Below are 21,622 nucleotides of genomic sequence, written 5' to 3' on the forward strand. Positions count from 1 at the left end.
CCTTTAACATCATAGATACAGCACAACATCCTAGTAACCCTTTAACATCCTAGATACAGCCCAACATCCTAGTAGCCCTTTAACATCATAGATACAGCCCAACATCCTAGTAGCCCTTTAACATCCTAGATACAGCCCAACATCCTAGTAGCCCTTTAACATCATAGATACAGCACAACATCCTAGTAACCCTTTAACATCCTAGATACAGCCCAACATCCTAGTAACCCTTTAACATCATAGATACAGCACAACATCCTAGTAACCCTTTAACATCCTAGATACAGCCCAACATCCTAGTAACCCTTTAACATCATAGATACAGCCCAACATCCTAGTAGCCCTTTAACATCATAGATACAGCACAACATCCTAGTAACCCTTTAACATCCTAGATACAGCCCAACATCCTAGTAGCCCTTTAACATCATAGATACAAACATTTCTGATGCAATCTGAACAGACTATACCATAACACACTTAGTAGTCATTTAAAAACACTAAACATGTACAGAGTTATACTGAGCAGACTATCAAATCAACCATTATATTCTCAATGACATCTTACTGCTTGATCAACCATTAAATTTTCAATGAGATCTTACTGCTTGTAGACAGTTAATTCACCAGTTAGTTTTTGTTCAGCTTAGTTCCATAACAGTTCAGCCAATTCTGCAGCTAAAACAGGATGTTTACAGTACTGTAACTGTTGAAGTGCATCATTGTTAGATAAAATGTTTGGGGCATCTGTTATTTACCCCCTTGTGTTATCCAATAAGGAGCTAGAGACCGTAATCCCTGCATTAAACCAATATAGTTACTGCTTCTGACTAGCAATCAATATAACAATTAAACCAATTTATACCATGACATTGCTGAATACTCCTTTCTGATTGGCTTGAAGGGCATTCTAGAGCGTGCATTATTTCCCTATAATGCACAGTATATTTGCATGGTAGAATTAAATGGCTATAGTTAATTTTTACATGTTTTGTTTGAGCAGCTTTTGAAAGGAGAAGTCTAATTGAAAACAGTATTATTAGTGTTGAATTAGATTTTCATAATAGCAAGCGAGTACTGATGGTTTGGTTAGCTTAACTAGCAAGTCTGTTTGGTTACCAAGGCAACTACTGTAGCTATGTAGTAAACTAGCTAGCTACTTCAGTGGACGTTGAACACATTTCTAGCGGCAAATTAAACACATTTCTAGCGGGCAAATGTGTTAAATTATAGCTGTGGTATAAAGGGTTATAATCAACTCTGGGCTCTACGTGTTCTCTGGATAATAATGCAACTCTGTGGAAAGGTCACGTCGTTCATTATTTTCTATAGAACGCACAGAGCCCCGAGTTGATTATCCCTTACATTGTTACTGCTTCTGACCAGCCATCAATATAACAATGTAAATCACTGACACCACACAACAAACACCTTTCATGTTCAATTAAAATCAACCAGATAGTTAACTCAGCTGTAAATAAACGGTCTACAGGTAAATGAGAAAGAGCTGGTTAAAATGGTAACATACCGCTTTTTCTTGTAGTTTTGTGACTGTCACCGTTGATATTAAGATATCAAAAGTTCATATAGACAGTCCATCTTATGGTTTAGGGTCTACAGCCACAAAGACATTACAAGGAAGGGGCCGGGCTGGGAGGGCAAAGAAGGGGTGATTGATGCAGTCCATTGCAATCAAAAAGAAAACACCAGAGGATTAGCTTCACTCCGGCCATTTTATAAACCAAAAGGTGACCGACCCCCTTTGGCTTAGAACTTCCCTTCCTTGTGGTGTCATTCTCAGTCCATTAAGGCCTTCAAAAGGAAACGAGTGGGTTTGTAACATTCTGCCAGTGGGTCTCCTCCTACCTTATTCTCAGTCCTTTAGGTTAGGGTATGGAAACACTCCTGTCCTTTAGGAAACACTCCTAACCTAGTCCTTTAGGTTAGGGTATGGAAACACTCCTGTCCTTTAGGAAACACTCCTAACCTAGTCCTTTAGGTTAGGGTATGGAAACACTCCTGTCCTTTAGGAAACACTCCTAACCTAGTCCTTTAGGTTAGGGTATGGAAACACTCCTGTCCTTTAGGAAACACTCCTAACCTAGTCCTTTAGATTTCCCTAACCACCTACACAAAACAAAATCACGCCAATATGATTTCCTGCGGAGGGGGTGTAGGGGCGGGTGGTTTTAAGTGAACAATAGGATAATCATTATTTCAGTTCAACAGATATCCTTTGGTTAAAGGAACGTCTGCTGAAGAGCGAGTGAGTGAACGACGTTTGTTTTATCAACCCGGCCATACTGCCTCCTCTGCTCCCAGTGGTAGATGTATAGAGTTCAGATCATACTGCCTCCTCCCAGTGGTAGATGTATAGAGGTCAGATCATACTGCCTCCTCCCAGTGGTAGATGTATAGAGTTCAGATCATACTGCCTCCTCCCAGTGGTAGATGTATACAGTGGGGGAAAAAAGTATTTAGTCAGCCACCAATTGTGCAAGTTCTCCCACTTAAAAATATGAGAGAGGCCTGTAATTTTCATCATAGGTACACGTCAACTATGACAGACAAATTGAGAAAAGAAAATCCAGAAAGTCACATTGTAGGATTTTTTATGAATTTATTTGCAAATTATGGTGGAAAATAAGTATTTGGTCACCTACAAACAAGCAAGATTTCTGGCTCTCACAGACCAGTAACTTCTTCTTTAAGAGGCTCCTCTGTCCTCCACTCGTTACCTGTATTAATGGCACCTGTTTGAACTTGTTATCAGTATAAAAGACACCTGTCCACAACCTCACACTCACACTCCAAACTCCACTATGGCCAAGACCAAAGAGCTGTCAAAGGACACCAGAAACAAAATTGTAGACCTGCACCAGGCTGGGAAGACTGAATCTGCAATAGGTAAGCAGCTTGGTTTGAAGAAATCAACTGTGGGAGCAATTATTAGGAAATGGAAGACATACAAGACCACTGATAATCTCCCTCGATCTGGGGCTCCACGCAAGATCTCACCCCGTGGGGTCAAAATGATCACAAGAACGGTGAGCAAAAATCCCAGAACCACACAGGGGGACCTAGTGAATGACCTGCAGAGAGCTGGGACCAAAGTAACAAAGCCTACCATCAGTAACACACTACGCCGCCAGGGACTCAAATCCTGCAGTGCCAGACGTGTCCCCCTGCTTAAGCCAGTACATGTCCAGGCCCGTCTGAAGTTTGCTAGAGTGCATTTGGATGATCCTGAAGAGGATTGGGAGAATGTCATATGGTCAGATGAAACCAAAATATAACTTTTTGGTAAAAACTCAACTTGACGTGTTTAGAGGACAAAGAATGCTGAGTTGCATCCAAAGAACACCATACCTACTGTGAAGCATGGGGGTGGAAACATCATGCTTTGGGGCTGTTTTTCTGCAAAGGGACCAGGATGACTGATCCGTGTAAAGGAAAGAATGAATGGGGCCATGTATCGTGAGATTTTGAGTGAAAACCTCCTTTCATCAGCAAGGGCATTGAAGATGAAACGTGGCTGGGTCTTTCAGCATGACAATGATCCCAAACACACCGCCCGGGCAACGAAGGAGTGGCTTCGTAAGAAGCACTTCAAGGTCCTGGAGTGGCCTAGCCAGTCTCCAGATCTCAACCCCATAGGAAATCTTTGGAGGGAGTTGAAAGTCTGTGTTGCCCAGCGACAGCCCCAAAACATCACTGCTCTAGAGGAGATCTGCATGGAGGAATGGGCCAAAATACCAGCAACAGTGTGTGAAAACCTTGTGAAGACTTACAGAAAACGTTTGACCTGTGTCATTGCCAACAAAGGGTATATAACAAAGTATTGAGAAACTTTTGTTATTGACAAAATACTTATTTTCCACCATAATTTGCAAATAAATTCATTAAAAGTCCTACAATGTGATTTTCTGGATTTTTTCTTCTCATTTTGTCTGTCATAGTGGACGTGTACCTATGATGAATATTACAGGCCTCTCTCATCTTTTTAAGTGGGAGAACTTGCACAATTGGTGGCTGACTAAATACTTTTTTCCCCACTGTAGAGTTCAGACCATACTGCCACCTCTCAGGCTCTCCCCCCCAGGGGTAAAGATACATATGGGTCTTTCTATAAACTAGGGTACCATATGGGTCTTTCTATAAACTAGGGTACCATATGGGTCTTTCTATAAACTAGGGTACCATATGGGTCTTTCTATAAACTAGGGTACCATATGGGTCTTTCTATAAACTAGGGTACCATATGGGTCTTTCTATAAACTAGGGTACCACTGAGGGTTTCTTCCACTGGACAACTTGTTCCAGCTGTTGATAGGTCAACAATAGGGGGGGGGGGGGGGGGTCATAGCAATATTCAATCAAATTCACGAGTTGATTTAAAACCTGTTTAACCCTTTTATCATGTTTGGTGTCTTGACGGATTTGTCCAAAATCATGTGACATAAAACATTACTTTTCTGTCCTTCCATTTATGGCAGTGCAGGTTGTCGTTATATTATATCATACTGTAAGTCCATATATGATTAGGTTTAGAAGTCCCCATATATGATTAGGTTTATAAGTCCCATATATGATTAGGTTTATAAGTCCCATATATGATTAGGTTTATAAGTCCCATATATGATTAGGTTTATAAGTCCCCATATATGATTAGGTTTATAAGTCCCCATATATGATTAGGTTTATAAGTCCCCATATATGATTAGGTTTATAAGTCCCATATATGATTAGGTTTATAAGTCCCCATATATGATTAGGTTTATAAGTCCCCATATATGATTAGGTTTATAAGTCCCCATATATGATTAGGTTTATAAGTCCCCATATATGATTAGGTTTATAAGTCCCCATATATGATTAGGTTTATAAGTCCCCATATATGATTAGGTTTATAAGTCCCCATATATGATTAGGTTTATAAGTCCCCATATATGATTAGGTTTAGAAGTCCCCATATATGATTAGGTTTAGAAGACCCCATATATGATTAGGTTTATAAGTCCCCATATATGATTAGATTTATAAGTCCCCATATATGATTAGGTTTATAAGTCCCCATATATGATTAGGTTTATAAGTCCCCATATATGATTAGGTTTATAAGTCCCCATATATGATTAGGTTTATAAGTCCCCATATATGATTAGGTTTATAAGTCCCCATATATGATTAGGTTTATAAGTCCCCATATATGATTAGGTTTATAAGTCCCCATATATGATTAGGTTTATAAGTCCCCATATATGATTAGGTTTATAAGTCCCCATATATGATTAGGTTTATAAGTCCCCACATATGATTAGGTTTATAAGTCCCCATATATGATTAGGTTTATAAGTCCCATATATGATTAGGTTTATTTCCCAGGATACTCATGAAAGAAGAGACTTTGGGAACATATTTAAAACAACTTACCTAGAAAAATTCATTCAAGCAGTGAACCTGATGACTGTTGAAAAGTGTGTATAAACAACTAAAATGTTGGTGGTTTAAGTAGCTAGTACGATGGTTCAAATGTACATTTACATTTTAGTCATTTAGCAGACGCTCTTATCCAGAGCGACTTACAGTTGGTGAGTGCATACATTTTCACACCGAGACTGCATTCATTACTCAGGGAGATATCAAGACCCCAGTTTCTTTACACTGAATTATACATCACCACCACGTGCAGACAGAAACAAGCCAGACTCAGCCTACTAGTAACGAGGTTAGCACCGGCCTATATATACTGTGGTTAGCACCGGCCTATATATACTGTGGTTAGCACCGGCCTATATATACTGTGGTTAGCACCGGCCTATATATACACTGTGGTTAGCACCGGCCTATATATACTGTGGTTAGCACCGGCCTATATATACTGAGGTTAGCACCGGCCTATAGATACTGTGGTTAGCTCCGGCCTATATATACACTGTGGTTAGCACCGGCCTATATATACTGTGGTTAGCACCGGCCTATATATACTGTGGTTAGCACCGGCCTATATATACTGTGGTTAGCACCGGCCTATATATACTGTGGTTAGCACCGGCCTATATATACTGTGGTTAGCACCGGCCTATATATACACTGTGGTTAGCACCGGCCTATATATACACTGTGGTTAGCACCGGCCTATATATACACTGTGGTTAGCACCGGCCTATATATACTGTGGTTAGCACCGGCCTATATATACTGAGGTTAGCACCGGCCTATAGATACTGTGGTTAGCACCGGCCTATATATACTGTGGTTAGCACCGGCCTATATATACTGTGGTTAGCACCGGCCTATATATACTGTGGTTAGCACCGGCCTATATTTACTGTGGTTAGCACCGGCCTATATATACTGTGGTTAGCACCGGCCTATATATACTGTGGTTAGCACCGGCCTATATATACTGTGGTTAGCACCGGCCTATATATACTGTGGTTAGCACCGGCCTATATATACTGAGGTTAGCACCGGCCTATAGATACTGTGGTTAGCACCGGCCTATATATACTGTGGTTAGCACCGGCCTATATATACTGTGGTTAGCACCAGCCTATATATACTGAGGTTAGCACCGGCCTATAGATACTGTGGTTAGCACCGGCCTATATATACTGTGGTTAGCACCGGCCTATATATACTGTGGTTAGCACCGGCCTATATATACTGTGGTTAGCACCGGCCTATATATACTGTGGTTAGCACCGGCCTATATATACTGTGGTTAGCACTGGGCCATAGATACTGTGGTTGGCACCGGCCTATATATACTGTGGTTAGCACTGGGCCATAGATACTGTGGTTAGCACCGGCCTATATATACTGTGGTTAGCACTGGGCCATAGATACTGTGGTTAGCACCGGCCTATATATACTGTGGTTAGCACTGGGCCATAGATACTGTGGTTAGCACTGGGCCATAGATACTGTGGTTAGCACTGGGCCATAGATACTGTGGTTAGCACTGGGCCATAGATACTGTGGTTAGCACTGGGCCATAGATACTGTGGTTAGCACTGGGCCATAGATATATCTATCCTCCTCAGAGCGGCTGTATGCGGTCCTTGGCAGCAGCCCAGAGGATTTCAGGTTTCCCTCTTCGTTGGGATGTGATGAGAGCAGAGCACTCTGGGAAGGACGGTTAGATGGTCATATCAGAACCGCTCCATCATCACGTCGACAAAAGAGCTCACTAGCAGTCCAAATAACATTTCTAACCTTCCCAGGTCGCCTCGGGCGGGCTCTCTGTGCGGCGGGCGTCCTCGAGAGCGGGGCTCATAAGGCATCCTCCTCTTGTGTCGCATTTTATGAATAACTTGATACAAGTCAATGCTCTCGTCCTGGGGGAACAGCATGCACAGCTGCATCCCACACCCTGGCTCGATCTCCTGCAGGGCCGGAGGAGGACGGGAGAGAGGGGGGCAGATTAGTAGATCAACCCATAGAATATCTGTGAATCAAACTAAGTTAGTGTGAATAGTTTAGAGTGAATAGTTAGTTAGTCTTAACTATTTACTCTAACTAACTATTCACTTTAGGGACATTAACGGTTAACCGTTAATTGGTTAGCCGCCGGTCAATCTATAGGGTAATTTGCATGAGAGTGAATAGTTAGCGAGAAAAGGGATGGATAGTATTTTCTCTTTATTGGTTAGATAGTGCTTTCAGAAAGTATTCATACCCCTTGACTTATTCCACATTTTGTCGTGTTATCTTGTAATGAATAATGTGGAAATTGAGCAAGTTGAGGTGACTAAATTGCTTGGAGTAACCCTGGATTGTAAACTGTCATGGTCAAAACATATTGATACAACAGTAGCTAAGATGGGGAGAAGTCTGTCCATAATAAAGCGCTGCTCTACCTTCTTAACAACACTATCAACAAGGCAGGTCCTACAGGCCCTAGTTTTGTCACTCCTGGACTACATTTACATTTACATTTTAGTCATTTAGCAGACGCTCTTATCCAGAGCGACTTACAGGAGCACTACTGTTTCAGTCGTGTGGTCAGGTGCCACAAAGAGGGACTTAGGAAAATTGCAATTGGCTCAGAACAGTGCATCACGGTTGGCCCTTAAATGTACACAGAGAGCTAACATTAATAATATGCATGTCAATCTCTCCTGGCTCAAAGTGGAGGAGAGATTGACTTCATCACTACTTGTATTTGTGAGAGGTATTGACATGTTGAATGCACCAAGCTGTCTGTTTGAACTACTGGCACACAGCTCGGACTCCCATGCATACCCCACAAGACATGCCACCAGAGGTCTCTTCTTTTTGGTGCTTTGAAGACAACTGGGAACTCGGCAAGAGAGTGCAAAGCTGTCATCAATGCAAAGGGTGGCTATTTGAAGAATCTCAAATATATTATGATTTGCTTAACACTTTTTTGGTTACTACATGATTCCATATGTGTTATTTTATAGTTTTGATGTCTTCACTATTATTCTACAATGTAAAAAATTGTACAAATAAAGAAAAACCCTTGAATGAGTAGGTCTGTCCAAACTTTTGACTGGTAGTGTACGTTTCAAGCAGACCACCATAGCCCGTGCCCAAGAACACTAAGGTAACCTGCCTAAATGACTACTGACCCGTAGCACTCACGTCTGTAGCCATGAAGTGCTTTGAAAGGCATGTCATGGCTCACATCAACTCCTTCATCCCAGAAACCCTAGACCCACTCCAATTTGCATACCGCCCCAACAGATCCACAGATTACGCAATCTTTATTGCACTCCACACTGCCCTTTCCCACCTGGACAAGAGGAACACCTACGTGAGAATGCTATTCATTGACTACAGCTCAGCGTTCAACACCATAGTGCCCTCAAAGCTCATCACCAAGCTAAGGACCCTGAGACCAAACACCTCCATCTGCAACTGGATCCTGGACTTCGACGGGCCACCCCCAGGTGGTAAGGGTAGGCAACAACACATCTGTCACGCTGATCCTCAACACGGGGGCCCCTCAGGGGTGCGTGCTTAGTCCCATCCTGTACTCCCTTTTCACCCATGACTGCGTGGCCAAACTAGACTCCAACACCATCATTAAGTTTGCCGACGACACAACAGTGGTAGGCCTGATCACCGACAACGATGAGACAGCCTATAGGGAGGAGGTCAGAGACCTGGCCGTGTGGTGCCAGGATAACAACCTCTACCTCAACGTGATCAAGACAAAGGAGATGATTGTGGACTACAGGAAAAGGAGGGCCGAGCACGCCCCCAGCCTCATCGACGGGGCTCTAGTGGAGCGGGTCAAGAGCTTCCAGTTCCTTGGTGTCCACATCACCAACAAACTATCATGGTCCAAACACACCAAGACAGTCGTGAAGAGGGCATGACAACGCCCATTTCTCCACAGGAGACTGAAAAGCATGGGTCCTCAGATCCTCAAAAAGTTCTACAGCTGCACCATCGAGAGCATCCTGACTGGTGGCAACTGCTCAGCCTCCGACCGCAAGACGCTACAAAGGGTAGTGCGTACGGCCCAGCACCTCACTGGGGCCAAGCTTCCTGCCATCCAGGACCTCTATACCAGGCTGTGTCAGAGGAAGGCCCTAAAAATTGCCAGACTCCATCCACCCTAGTCATAGACTGTTCAAGCAGTACCGGAGCGCCAAGTCTAGGTCCAAAAGACTTAACAGCTTCTACCCCCAAGCCATTTTTTTTACGCTGCCGCTACTTGCTGTTTATTATCTACGCATAGTCACTTTACCCCTACCTACGTGTACATATTACCTCAATTACCTCGACTAACCTGTACCCCCGTACATTCACTCGGTACCGGTACCCCCTGTATATAGCCTCGTTATTGTTATTTTATTGTTGCTCTTTTATTTTTAACTTTAGTTTATTTAGTAAATATTTACTTAACTCTATTTTCTTAAAACTGCATTGTTGGTTAAGGGCTTGTAAGTAATAATTTCACACCTGTTGTATTCGGCGCATGTGACAAATACAATTTGATTTGAGTGTGTGGTTTCATAGCGTAGCGTTGGAATGATTAAAGTGCAGCCTTTTCCACCAATCACCTGGTTGAATTTTATCTATTGGATTAGAATAATTTTTATTGAGATTTTTAAGGTTAACCACATTACAATGATTGAGATAAAGACTATATATATATATATATATATATATATATATATATATATATATATATATATATATATATATATATATATATACACACACACAACTTTCTTTCAGGACTTTGGAAATTCTCCCGAGACCCCATTTTCATATCAGGCGACAACACATGGCGACCCCCTAGTTTGGAAACCGCGGTAACTGAGGTGGTGTTGACTGGGTGGGACTGTGACAGTGTGATGCAATAGACAGCCAAGTGGTAAAATGAATTTTGTTCTAAAGAAAGAACAAAGCTTCACAACCAAAATGACTACTACTGGGTCTACTATCAAACCGGGTATTTTTGGTATACAACTTCTCACATAACACACATTACCGTTGTTGATGAAGCCGTCTGTGTCATCAGGGCAGTAATTTGGGTCAGCAGGTACGGGGCGGCAGGTAGCTTAGTGGTTAAGAGCGTTGTGCCAGTAACCTTAAGGTCGCTGGTTCTAATCCCCGAGCCGACTAGGTGAAAAATCTGTTGATGTGCCCTTGAGCAAGGCACTTAACCCTAATTGCTCCTGTAAGTCGCTCTGGATAAGAGCGTCTGCTAAATGACAAAAAAAAATGTAAAATGTAAATGTAAGACAATTCTAGGTCATCACTAGTTACCACGGCCACAAAGTCAAAAGGCCTATTTCTACAATTCCTTTCCTGTTTGCTGTGATATGGTCACTTCTTTCTTCAACTACGAGCCAAATGTCAGAGGAATTGTGGACCAATATGCAATGTATTGAGAGCTATTTTGTCGTATGCATTTTTTTTTTTTTATGCGATAGCAAGATGGATGATATCTAGCAAACTATTTTAGTTTACAACTCGCTCATAGCTTTGTGAATGTATGTGACTGTTTTTAACCACAGCTAATAAAATATCATTTCATGAGAGCTGCATCTGTGCATCCTGGTTTTAATGTTGACACAACTCCAGAGTCGGTCTACCATCTTTGACATCGCTGGTCCTGCCATGCATACTAGGCTAGCTAGCATCCTCTTTGATAACTGGTATACCTTGTTAGTTAACTTAGCTAGCTCATCAAAACAGTATTTTCTTTGCTATTTCTGCACGATCACACTTATTAGACCTCCCTGTCACCACCGGTCATCCAGCTAGCCACGTAGCCAGCAGGGTTGCATCGGTTTCCATTGGACTATACTAGAGCGTGCTAGCTACCTAGCTAATACTAGCATCGCTAGCATGCCAACGTTAGCTAGCTAGCTAATGACCATACACCAGTCGCGGGTCTGCAAAATCAAGCAAACGGTACTAAACTTTGTTTTGACATTGTAGTGGCCATTGCCATTTTGGTTCTTTGTTTTTTGCTTAGTGACATTGTGAATATTATATTTTTGTATTTTAACTCTGATTTAACTAGCTATGCATCTAATCCGGTTTCGGCATGAGAAAATGAGTGAAGTCCCAAATTCCTGCGAGAAACTGTGAGAATTTGCTCACTCACGGATACAGAGCCTCAGAAATAAAAGATTTGGTCAAGAAGCCGATGATAAGTGCCTTATTGCAAACAGGATGCAATTTTGGAATATTTTTTATTCTGTTTTATTTTCACTCTGTAATTTAGGTTAGTATTGTGGAGTAACTACAATGTTGTTGATTCATCCTCAGTTTTCTCCTATCATAGCCATTTAACTCTGTAACTGTTTTAAAGTCACAATTGGCCTCATGGTGAAATCCCTGAGTGGTTTCCTTCCTCTCCAGCAACTGAGTTAGGAAGGAGGCCTGTATCTTTGTAGTGACTGAGTGTATTGATACACCATCCAAAGTGTAATTAATAACTTCACCATGGTCAAAGGGATATTCAATGTCTCCTTTTTTATTTTTTATTTATTATCTACCAATAGGAGCCCTCCTTTGCGAGGCATTGGAAAACCTCCCTGGTCTTTGTGGTTGAATCTGTGTTTGAAATTCACTGCTTGACTGAGGGACCTTACAGATTAATTATATGTGTGGGGTACAGAGATGAGGTAGTCATTCAAAAATCATGTTAAAACACTATTATTGCACACAGAGTGAGTCCATGCATCTTATTATGTGACTTGTTAAGTAAATGTTTACTGAACTCATTTAGGCTTGCCATAACTAAGGGGTTGAATACTTATTCAACTTTTTATTAATTTTCTAAAAACATAATTCCACTTAGACATTATGGGGTAGTGTGTGTGTAGGCCCCATTATAAATTCAAGCTTTAACACATCAAAATGTGGAAAAAGTCAAGGGGTGTGAATACTTTCTGAAGGCACTGTATAAAGAGGTGAATTAGAGGAGACAGATAGATACAGCTATATATACACATGTGACAAATTAGTGGATTCAGCCATTTCAGCCACACCCGTTGCTGACAGGTGTATAAAATCGAGCACACAGCCATGCAATCTCCATAGACAAACACTGGCCTTACTGAAGAGCTCAGTGACTTTCAACGTGGCACCATCATAGGATGTCACCTTTCCAACAAGTCAGTTCGTCAAACTTCTGCCCTGCTAGAGCTGCCCCGGTCAACTGTAAGTGCTGTTATTGTGAAGTGGAAACGTCTAGGAGCAACAACGGCTCAGCCGCGACGTGGTAGGCCACACAAGCTCACAGAACAGGACCGCCGAGTGCTGTTCGTCGGGAGGTTCATGAAATGGGTTTCCATGGCCGAGCAGCTGCACACAAGCCTAAGATCACTATGCGCAATGCCAAGCGTCGGCTGGGGTGGTGTGAAGCTCGCCGCCATTGGACTCTTGAGCAGTGGAAACGCGTTCTCTGGAGTGATGAATCACGCTTCACCATCTGGCAGTCCGACAGACGAATCTGGGTTTGGCGGACGCCAGGAGAATGCTACCTGTCCGAATGCCAACTGTAAAGTTTGGTGGAGGAGGAATAATTGTCTAGGGCTGTTTTTCATGGTTTGGGCTAAACCTAATCTTAACACTACAGCATACAATGACATTCTGTGCTTCCAACTTTGTGGCAACAGTTTGGGGAAGGTCCTTTCCTGTTTCAGCATGACAATGCCCCTGTGAACAAAGCGAGGTCCATACAGAAATGTTTTGTCGAGATCGGTGTGGAAGAACTTGACTGGCCTGCATAGAGCCCTGACCTGAACCCCATCGAACACCTTTGGGATGAATTTGAACGCCGACTGCGAGCCAGGCCTAATCGCCCAACATCAGTGCCCGACCTCACTGCTGAATGGAAGTAAGTCCCCACAGCAATGTTCCAGCATCTAGTGGAAAGCCTGCCCAGAAGAGTGGAGGCTGTTATAGCAGCAAAGGAGGGGACCAACTCCATATTAATGCCCATGATTTTGGAATGAGATGTTCGACAAGCAGGTGCCACATACTTTTGGTCATGTGGTGTAGATAGAGGTGAATTAGACGAGGAGACAGATGTGGGGACAAACAGACTGGAAGGTCAAAGGGCGGGTTTTGAACCGATTTCCAGGGGGCCAATGCGTGGTCCGGAGTCCGCAGCACTACAACAGGACCCGACTCTGGCACATGGATAGAATTTATAAATCGATGTTCACCTGTCCATCCCGGCCGATCTTTACAGGCTTGCGTTCATTCCATGGGTTGGAGAGGTGAGCCGTTTTAGTGAACGGCAACTCCCGTCTGAAAATAAAATGGTTTAGAGCTTTAATTTAAACAAGGTCATGGATGCAGAAGTCTTAAAAACAGGTCTGAGATGACAAAACACTAAGGGGCGGTTTCCCAGATAGAGATTTACCCCAGTCCTTGACTAAAAAGCTCTTTTATATGGAGATTATCCATTGAGTTTGCATTTTAGTCTAGGACTAGGTTTATATCTGTGTCCGGGGAAATCGTCCCGTAATTAATCTGTCTGAATTTCCATTTATATTCTAGCCACCACATTATAAAGACATGGCTTAGGCCTTACCTGCAGATCCAGTCGATCCTGAACACCCCACCCAGCATCTTGGCGTTCATCCCAGCAGGCAGGACCCAGTGGATGGGAGACCCTCCATGATGGGACTCAGAGGACAGCCTGGCAAAACCTGGAGGAGGACACACTCATTTTTATTAACCTTATTTCAGGACTGTCGTCTCGCGCTGTTGAGTTAAAAAGGGCGATCAACATTTACACAACACTGAAAGAAAGGCAACTCCAGTCCTGGGGGAGCTTTGACACTTCTGGTGGAGTTGAATACATATACAGTGGGGAGAACAAGTATTTGATACACTGCTGATTTTGAAGGTTTTCCTACATACAAAGCATGTAGAGGTCTGTAATTTTTATCATAGGTACCCTTCAACTGTGAGAGACGGAATCTAAAACAAAAATCCAGAAAATCACATTGTATGATTTTTAAGTAATTAATTTGCATTTTATTGCATGACATAAGTATTTGATACATCAGAAAAGCAGAACTTAATATTTGGTACAGAAACCTTTGTTTGCAATTACAGAGTTCATATGTTTCCTGTAGGTCTTGACCAGGTTTGCACATACTGCAGCAGGGATTTTGGCCCACTCCTCCATACAGACCTTCTCCAGATCCTTCAGGTTTCAGGGCTGTCGCTGGGCAATACGGACTTTCGGCTCCCTCCAAAGATTTTCTATTGGGTTCAGGTCTGGAGACTGGCTAGGCCACTCCAAGACCTTGAGATGCTTCTTACGGAGCCACTCCTTAGTTGCCCTGGCTGTGTGTTTCGGGTCATTGTCATGCTGGAAGACCCAGCCACGACCCATCTTCAATGCTCTTACTGAGGGAAGGAGGTTGTTGGCCAAGATCTCGCGATACATGGCCCCATCCATCCACCCCTCAATACGGTGCAGTCGTCCTGTCCCCTTTGCAGAAAAGCATCCCCAAAGAATGATGTTTCCACCTCCATGCTTCACTGTTGGGATGGTGTTCTTGGGGTTGTACTCATCCTTCTTCTTCCTCCAAACACGGCGAGTGGAGTTTAGACCAAAAAGCTCTATTTTTGTCTCATCAGACCACATGACCTTCTCCCATTCCTCCTCTGGATCATCCAGATGGTCATTGGCAAACTTCAGACAGCCTGGACATGCGCTGGCTTGAGCAGGGGGACCTTGCGTGCGCTGCAGGATTTTAATCCATGACGGCGTAGTGTGTTACTAATGGTTTTCTTTGAGACTGTGGTCCCAGCTCTCTTCAGGTCATTGACCAGGTCCTGCCGTGTAGTTCTGGGCTGATCCCTCACCTTCCTCATGATCATTGATGCCCCACGAGGTATCTTGCATGGAGCCCCAGACCGAGGGTGATTGACCGTCATCTTGAACTTCTTTCATTTTCTAATAATTGCGCCAACAGTTGTTGCCTTCTCACCAAGCTGCTTGCCTATTGTCCTGTAGCCCATCCCAGCCTTGTGCAGGTCTACAATTTTATCCCTGATGTCCTTACACAGCTCTCTGGTCTCGGCCATTGTGGAGAGGTTGGAGTCTGTCTGATTGAGTGTGTGGACAGGTGTCTTTTATACAGGTAACGCGTTCAAACAGGTGCAGTTAATGAGTGGAGAACAGGAGGGCTTCTTAAAGAAAAACTAACAGGTCTGTGAGAGCCGGAATTCTTACTGGTTGGTAGGTGATCAAATACTTATGTCATGCAATAAAATGCAAATGAATTACTTAAAAATCATACAATGTGATTTTCTGGATTTTTGTTTTAGATTCCGTCTCTCACAGTTGAAGTGTACCTATGATAAAAATGACAGACCTCTACATGCTTTGTAAGTAGGAAAACCTGCAAAATCGGCAGTGTATCAAATACTTGTTCTCCCCACTGTATATGGGGCTATTAAGTTAACCACAGGAATAGCAGCCTAATAGCTATCGCTCTGTATTGACCTTGGAACTTGCCACTCTCCTTGACTGAGAAGACCAGGATGACGCTGCGAGCGGAATGGAAGGCAGCGTTCAGCTTCTTCTCATTAACGGGCAGAGTGGACCACACCCCCTGGAAATAACACAGTCAACATTACACTGTTTTGCCTGTGTTCATCGTCGGGAAACAGTTTTCATACAAACTTTTGTTTGTATGTAAAGGCATTTACATTTTAGTCATTTATCCAGAGCGACTTACAGGAGCAATTAGGGTTAAGTGCCTTGCTCAAGGGCACATCGACAGATTTTTTCACCTAGTCGGCTCGGGGATTAGAACCAGCGACCTTTTCGGTTACTGGCACAACGCTCTTAACCACTAAGCTACCTGCCGTAACCAGTGTTTTGTACAGTCTTCTTAAGAGACTATGGTTATGTCCCAAATGGCACCCTATTCACTATGTAGTGCACTACTTTTAACCATGGCACTAGTTTTGGTCAGAGCCCTATGGGTCCTGGTCAAAAGTAGTGCACTACATAGGGAATAGGGTGCCATTTGCGACACAGCTTCTGAGTTAAAGTGATACTGTGAAATTCTGCCATACAAGCCCTTGTTCTACTTCCCCCAGTGTCAGGATAGCATTTTTAATGTCTCTGTGTGCCGTATAACGGAAGTCAGTGGTAGTTTCGCGAACCAATGCTAACTAGCGTTAGTATGACTTATAAATGACTGGAAGTCTACAGATATGGTAGCATCGCTAACTTCCTTTATACGGCACGCAGAGACATGAAAAAATGGTATCCACAAGTTCATCTGACTCTGGGAAAGTAGAACAAAAAGGTATATGTATGCCAGAATTTCAAAGCATCCCTTTAACTCAGAAACTAAATGGCAGAATGTCGCAGTATCCCTTTAAGATGAAGGAGTGCACCTTAGCCTTGGCCAGGGAGACGTTCTCATGGTTGTTGCTCTTGATCAGGAAGAAGCGGGCGTCTCGTAGGACGTACTTCAGCTTGCTGGTCTGGTCCTTGCGAACGGCGCGGACAGACGACGACAGCTTCTCACGCGTCTTCTCAGAACCTGGAGAACGCCACACCGTTTTCAAATGCATGCAAATAACTTATTCATAGCACATGCCATGGCTGCAAAAAAAAAAAACTCAGAACAAGAGCTAAATCTATACATTGATTCTTCAAGCAATGAAAGACATACACGGACAGGTGCAGCAAAGCGGACAGTGAGCTTTCAGGATATAACACCACAGATACGCATCGGTCCCCGGTTCAAATGTTTAAGATTCTAGTGCATCGGTCCGCGAGAGCCCAAACCGATCCAAAAGGGAGCATCGATAAGTAAATCGATTCCAATGTTATGAACCGGGCGGTTGACTAAATGTTTTTCCTGCCTTATTCTGAAAATACCTCTAAATCTGTTGTGACTGAATTGTTGCGTACTCTCCTTCAGCCCATTAAAACCTTTTCTGCATGTAACTGAGCATGACACCGATCCACAAGTCCGATAAACGGTCCTAACAGTGTGGAAGACGACAGCTGATGGCGCCAACGAGAGGGAGACCTACCCGGTCCCTGTTCTAACATTGGTAGGCGACATCTGCATGGAAAAATCATAGGCTTTATTAATTGAGGCACAACCAATGTAATTTGCCGGGTCATTGTTACCAAATGTACTGTGGAAAATTAAGAGTTTTAGCAGCAGAGGTGTCTAGGCTACCGGAGTGGACACAACTCACATCTTGCTGATTGCACATCTTAACTGCTGATTGGGGCTTTTCCATTAAAACAGGTTTGTTTTTTGGTAGTTCTGCTTTAAAACTGTCAGTGCATTTGTTAACCAAATCAAAATATATTTTATATTTGAGATTCTTCAAATAGCCACTTTGTGTGTAAAGTGATCATGGTATTACCACGACAGTGAACTGGGAGGGTGTAACGTGATCACGGTATTACCACGACAGTGGACTAGGAGGGTATAACGTGATCATGGTATTACCACGACAGTGACCTAGGAGGGTGTAACGTGATCATGGTATTACCACGACAGTGGACTAGGAGGGTGTAACGTGATCATGGTATTACCACGACAGTGACCTAGGAGGGTGTAACGTGATCATGGTATTACCACGACAGTGACCTAGGAGGGTGTAACGTGTGGGTGAATAAAAGAGAGTCTGACAACGATAGTGAAAGGAAAGAGAGTCTGACAACGATAGTGAAAGGAAAGAGAGTCTGACAACGATAGTGAAAGGAAAGAGAGTCTGACAACGATAGTGAAAGGAAAGAGAGTCTGACAACGATAGTGAAAGGAAAGAGAGTCCCAATAATCTCTTCTTCCTCCTGAAGTGTGCATTCGTTGACTGCTTCCTGTATAAACATTGAATTGGTGTAGGCATAAGCTAGACGGAATGTCCACCATTTTCTTATACCAGTAATTTCCTTCTTAATCCATGAAGGGAAGTGAACAAGTGCACACTTGGAAGGAGGGACAGATAAATCGGGACATAGCCCACGTGAATGTTGAGCCAGGTGTTTATTACCTGAGGCGTCAGACCCAGAGCCAGAGTGAACCGACTCCCCCTCAGAGAAGGACACCGACTCAGACTGGGAGTCGCTGGCTTCACTGCGAGTGTCGTAATCATTTGGCGCATTCCTGGTTCTCCGGTCCCCTTGCTCCTGCTCATACTCTTCCTCCTCTTCTTCCTCCTCCTCCTCCTCATCTTCCTCTGGGTCATTCTCTCCGTCCTCCTCTTCCTCCATGTTGGAAGGGTTTCCCTCGGAGGACTCGGCCGTGCTGCCCGTCTCCTGGTCGGATGCCTCCTCTTCGGCCTCTTCCTTAGCGGAAGGGCTGACCATGCCAACGCTCTCCTCACCGGGATGCATCAGCTTCTAGACAACAGAACAGAAGGACATCAGTAACCGAACCCTCAGTCTCTACAGAACAGAAGGACATCAGTAACCGAACCCTCAGTCTCTACAGAACAGAAGGACATCAGTAACCTAACCCTCAGTCTCTACAGAACAGAAGGACATCAGTAACCGAACCCTCAGTCTCTACAGAACAGAAGGACATCAGTAACCGAACCCTCAGTCTCTACAGAACACAGAGGAAGGACTAGTGTTGCACGGTATATACACCGAAACTTCTGTACCGATACTAGAACATTAAAAACGGTTCGGTACTCAAATTGTTACTTTGGGTCAAATGTGTCTCACGTCGTCTACTGATGGGGATTAAGTCTGTTTATCAGCACAGCCGATGTCCCCTTAATACTAAAGAGCCAGGCCTCTGTGCCTGCTACACTTAGCCAGTCCTGAAGAACCACTGAACTCACTGGGAGTCTGGTCTGCATCATGTTAGCTCCCCACTCATACTGGCTCTAGTCTGTCCTGAGGAACCACTGGGAGTCTGGTCTGCATCATGTTACCTCCCCACTCATACTGGCTCTAGTCTGTCCTGAAGAACTGAACTCACTGGGAGTCTGGTCCGCATCATGTTAGCTCCCCACTCATACTGGCTCTAGTCTGTTCTGAAGAACTGAACTCACTGGGAGTCTGGTCCGCATCACCACTCATGCTGCACAGAAGTTAACACATTTGAATAATGCAACACGACATGTAGAAATGCTGAAACTGTTAATTACTGTTTGCAAAACAAAAATGTTCATTACAGGCTACAACACTATGAAATGCAAGAAGATGGTCCTCTGTAGCTCAGCTGGTAGAGCACGGCGCTTGTAACGCCAAGGTAGTGGGTTCGATCCCCGGGACCACCCATACACAAAACATTTATGCAGCATTGACTGTAAGTCGCTTTGGATAAAAGCGTCTGCTAAATGGCATATTATTATTATTATATTATTAAGATACCGGTAGCTTCCATCTTTGTAGGCTAACTTTCCTATAGGCCTATTTTAACACTGAAAAGGCTTTTTTTAAATTAAAATATGTGACATTGTTACACACAAGGATATAGCATGACATTTCAAACTATTAATTTAATAAAAACAACAAACGTTTCAATGCAGCCTATAGTTTTTATGACGTGCACTCCATAAAAAGCCCGGCAGCTGACTGGTAGCCTGTTGGTTAGGTCGTCCAATCAAAGCGGCACCCGATGCTCAACGTGTAGCAAGTGGAGTGAGAGTTCACTAAAATGCAATGAAAGACGGAATAAGTAGACTGTTGTTTTATCTGAATGGGGTGGTGGAGAAGGCGTAGCATGTAGCCTCAATTAGCCTGGCTAGCTATAGCTGGCTAGCTCCTCTAGGCTACTCCAGTCAAGATGGACACTTGTTTTATGGGATGATGAATAACATTGTGGCCTGCTACATGCTAGCTAGTCTTAGCCGTACTGTCTGCTCGCTACCATGTCACACGCAGCGGCCCCCTCATCTGCAGCGAGAACACCAGCGTACCCTCCCTCGCGCAGTAGTGCTCAGGTTTTTTAAAATAATTTAAAAAACATGTATATCCTGGGAAAAAAAATTAATGATACTACTCGAATAGTGAAATTATTTTTAACCCCCCATCCCAAATGACACCCTATTCCATATATAGTGCACTACCTTTGACCAGGGCCTCTACCTTTGACTCTGTTGTGCATATCCTAGTTGCATCCCAAATGGCCCATAGTGCTCTGGTCTAAAGTAGTGCACTACATAGGGAATAGGGTGTCATAGGGCTCTGGGTCTAAAGTAGTGCACTACATAGGGAATAGGGTGTCATAGGGCTCTGGGTCTAAAGTAGTGCACTACATAGGGAATAGGGTGTCATAGGGCTCTGGGTCTAAAGTAGTGCACTACATAGGGAATAGGGTGTCATAGGGCTCTGGTCTAAAGTAGTGCACTACATAGGGAATAGGGTGTCATAGGGCTCTGGGTCTAAAGTAGTGCACTACATAGGGAATAGGGTGTCATAGGGCTCTGGGTCTAAAGTAGTGCACTACATAGGGAATAGGGTGTCATAGGGCTCTGGGTCTAAAGTAGTGCACTATATAGGGAATAGGGTGTCATAGGGCTCTGGGTCTAAAGTAGTGCACTACATAGGGAATAGGGTGTCATAGGGCTCTGGGTCTAAAGTAGTGCACTATATAGGGAATAGGGTGTCATAGGGCTCTGGGTCTAAAGTAGTGCACTACATAGGGAATAGGGTGCCACTTGGGATGTACAACATAGGGCTTCAGAGTTACACAACCAGGGTTGGGTAGGTTACTTTCTAAATGTAATCTGTTACAGTTATTAATTACCAGTCCAAAATTGTAATCAGTAACGTAACTTTTGGATTACCCGAACTCGTAATGTGAATACTTAATACTAATTGTAATTATTTTGCAATATAGCCTATTTATTGCCTTACCTCCATAACTTGCTACATTTGCACACACTGTATATATATTTTCTGTTGTATTTTTTGACTTTATGTTTTGTTTTCAAGTAGATTTAAGTCAAAACTGTAACTCGGTCTTCTTGGTAAGCAACGCTAGTGTAGATTTGACCTTGTTTTTTAAGATTATTGTCCTGCTGAAAGGTGAATTCATCTCCCAGTGTCTGGTGGAAAGCAGACAACCAGGTTTACCTCTAGGATTTTGCCTGTGCTTAGCTCCATTCCGTTTTTTTTTTTTTTTTATCCTGCAAAACTCCCCAGTTCTATAAAGAT

General features: G+C 43.3%; 1 protein-coding gene across 1 annotated transcript in view; it reads right to left on the reverse strand.

The window, feature by feature from the left end:
* The window catches only part of LOC311136688 (YTH domain-containing protein 1-like), a 52,084-nt gene that overhangs the window by 15,247 nt on the left and 15,215 nt on the right, over positions 1-21,622 (reverse strand). Inside the window, exons 4-9 of the mRNA XM_084170915.1 lie at positions 18,505-18,853; positions 16,882-17,030; positions 15,977-16,085; positions 14,045-14,162; positions 13,674-13,758; positions 7,222-7,391 (exon numbers count right to left, since the gene is read on the reverse strand). Coding sequence (XP_084027041.1) covers positions 7,222-7,391; positions 13,674-13,758; positions 14,045-14,162; positions 15,977-16,085; positions 16,882-17,030; positions 18,505-18,853 — 980 coding nt within the window. The remainder of the gene's footprint in view (positions 1-7,221; positions 7,392-13,673; positions 13,759-14,044; positions 14,163-15,976; positions 16,086-16,881; positions 17,031-18,504; positions 18,854-21,622) is intronic.

This window comes from Coregonus lavaretus, assembly GCF_964263955.1.
Source record: "Coregonus lavaretus genome assembly, chromosome: 10".
Taxonomy (NCBI): Eukaryota; Metazoa; Chordata; class Actinopteri; order Salmoniformes; family Salmonidae; genus Coregonus; species Coregonus lavaretus.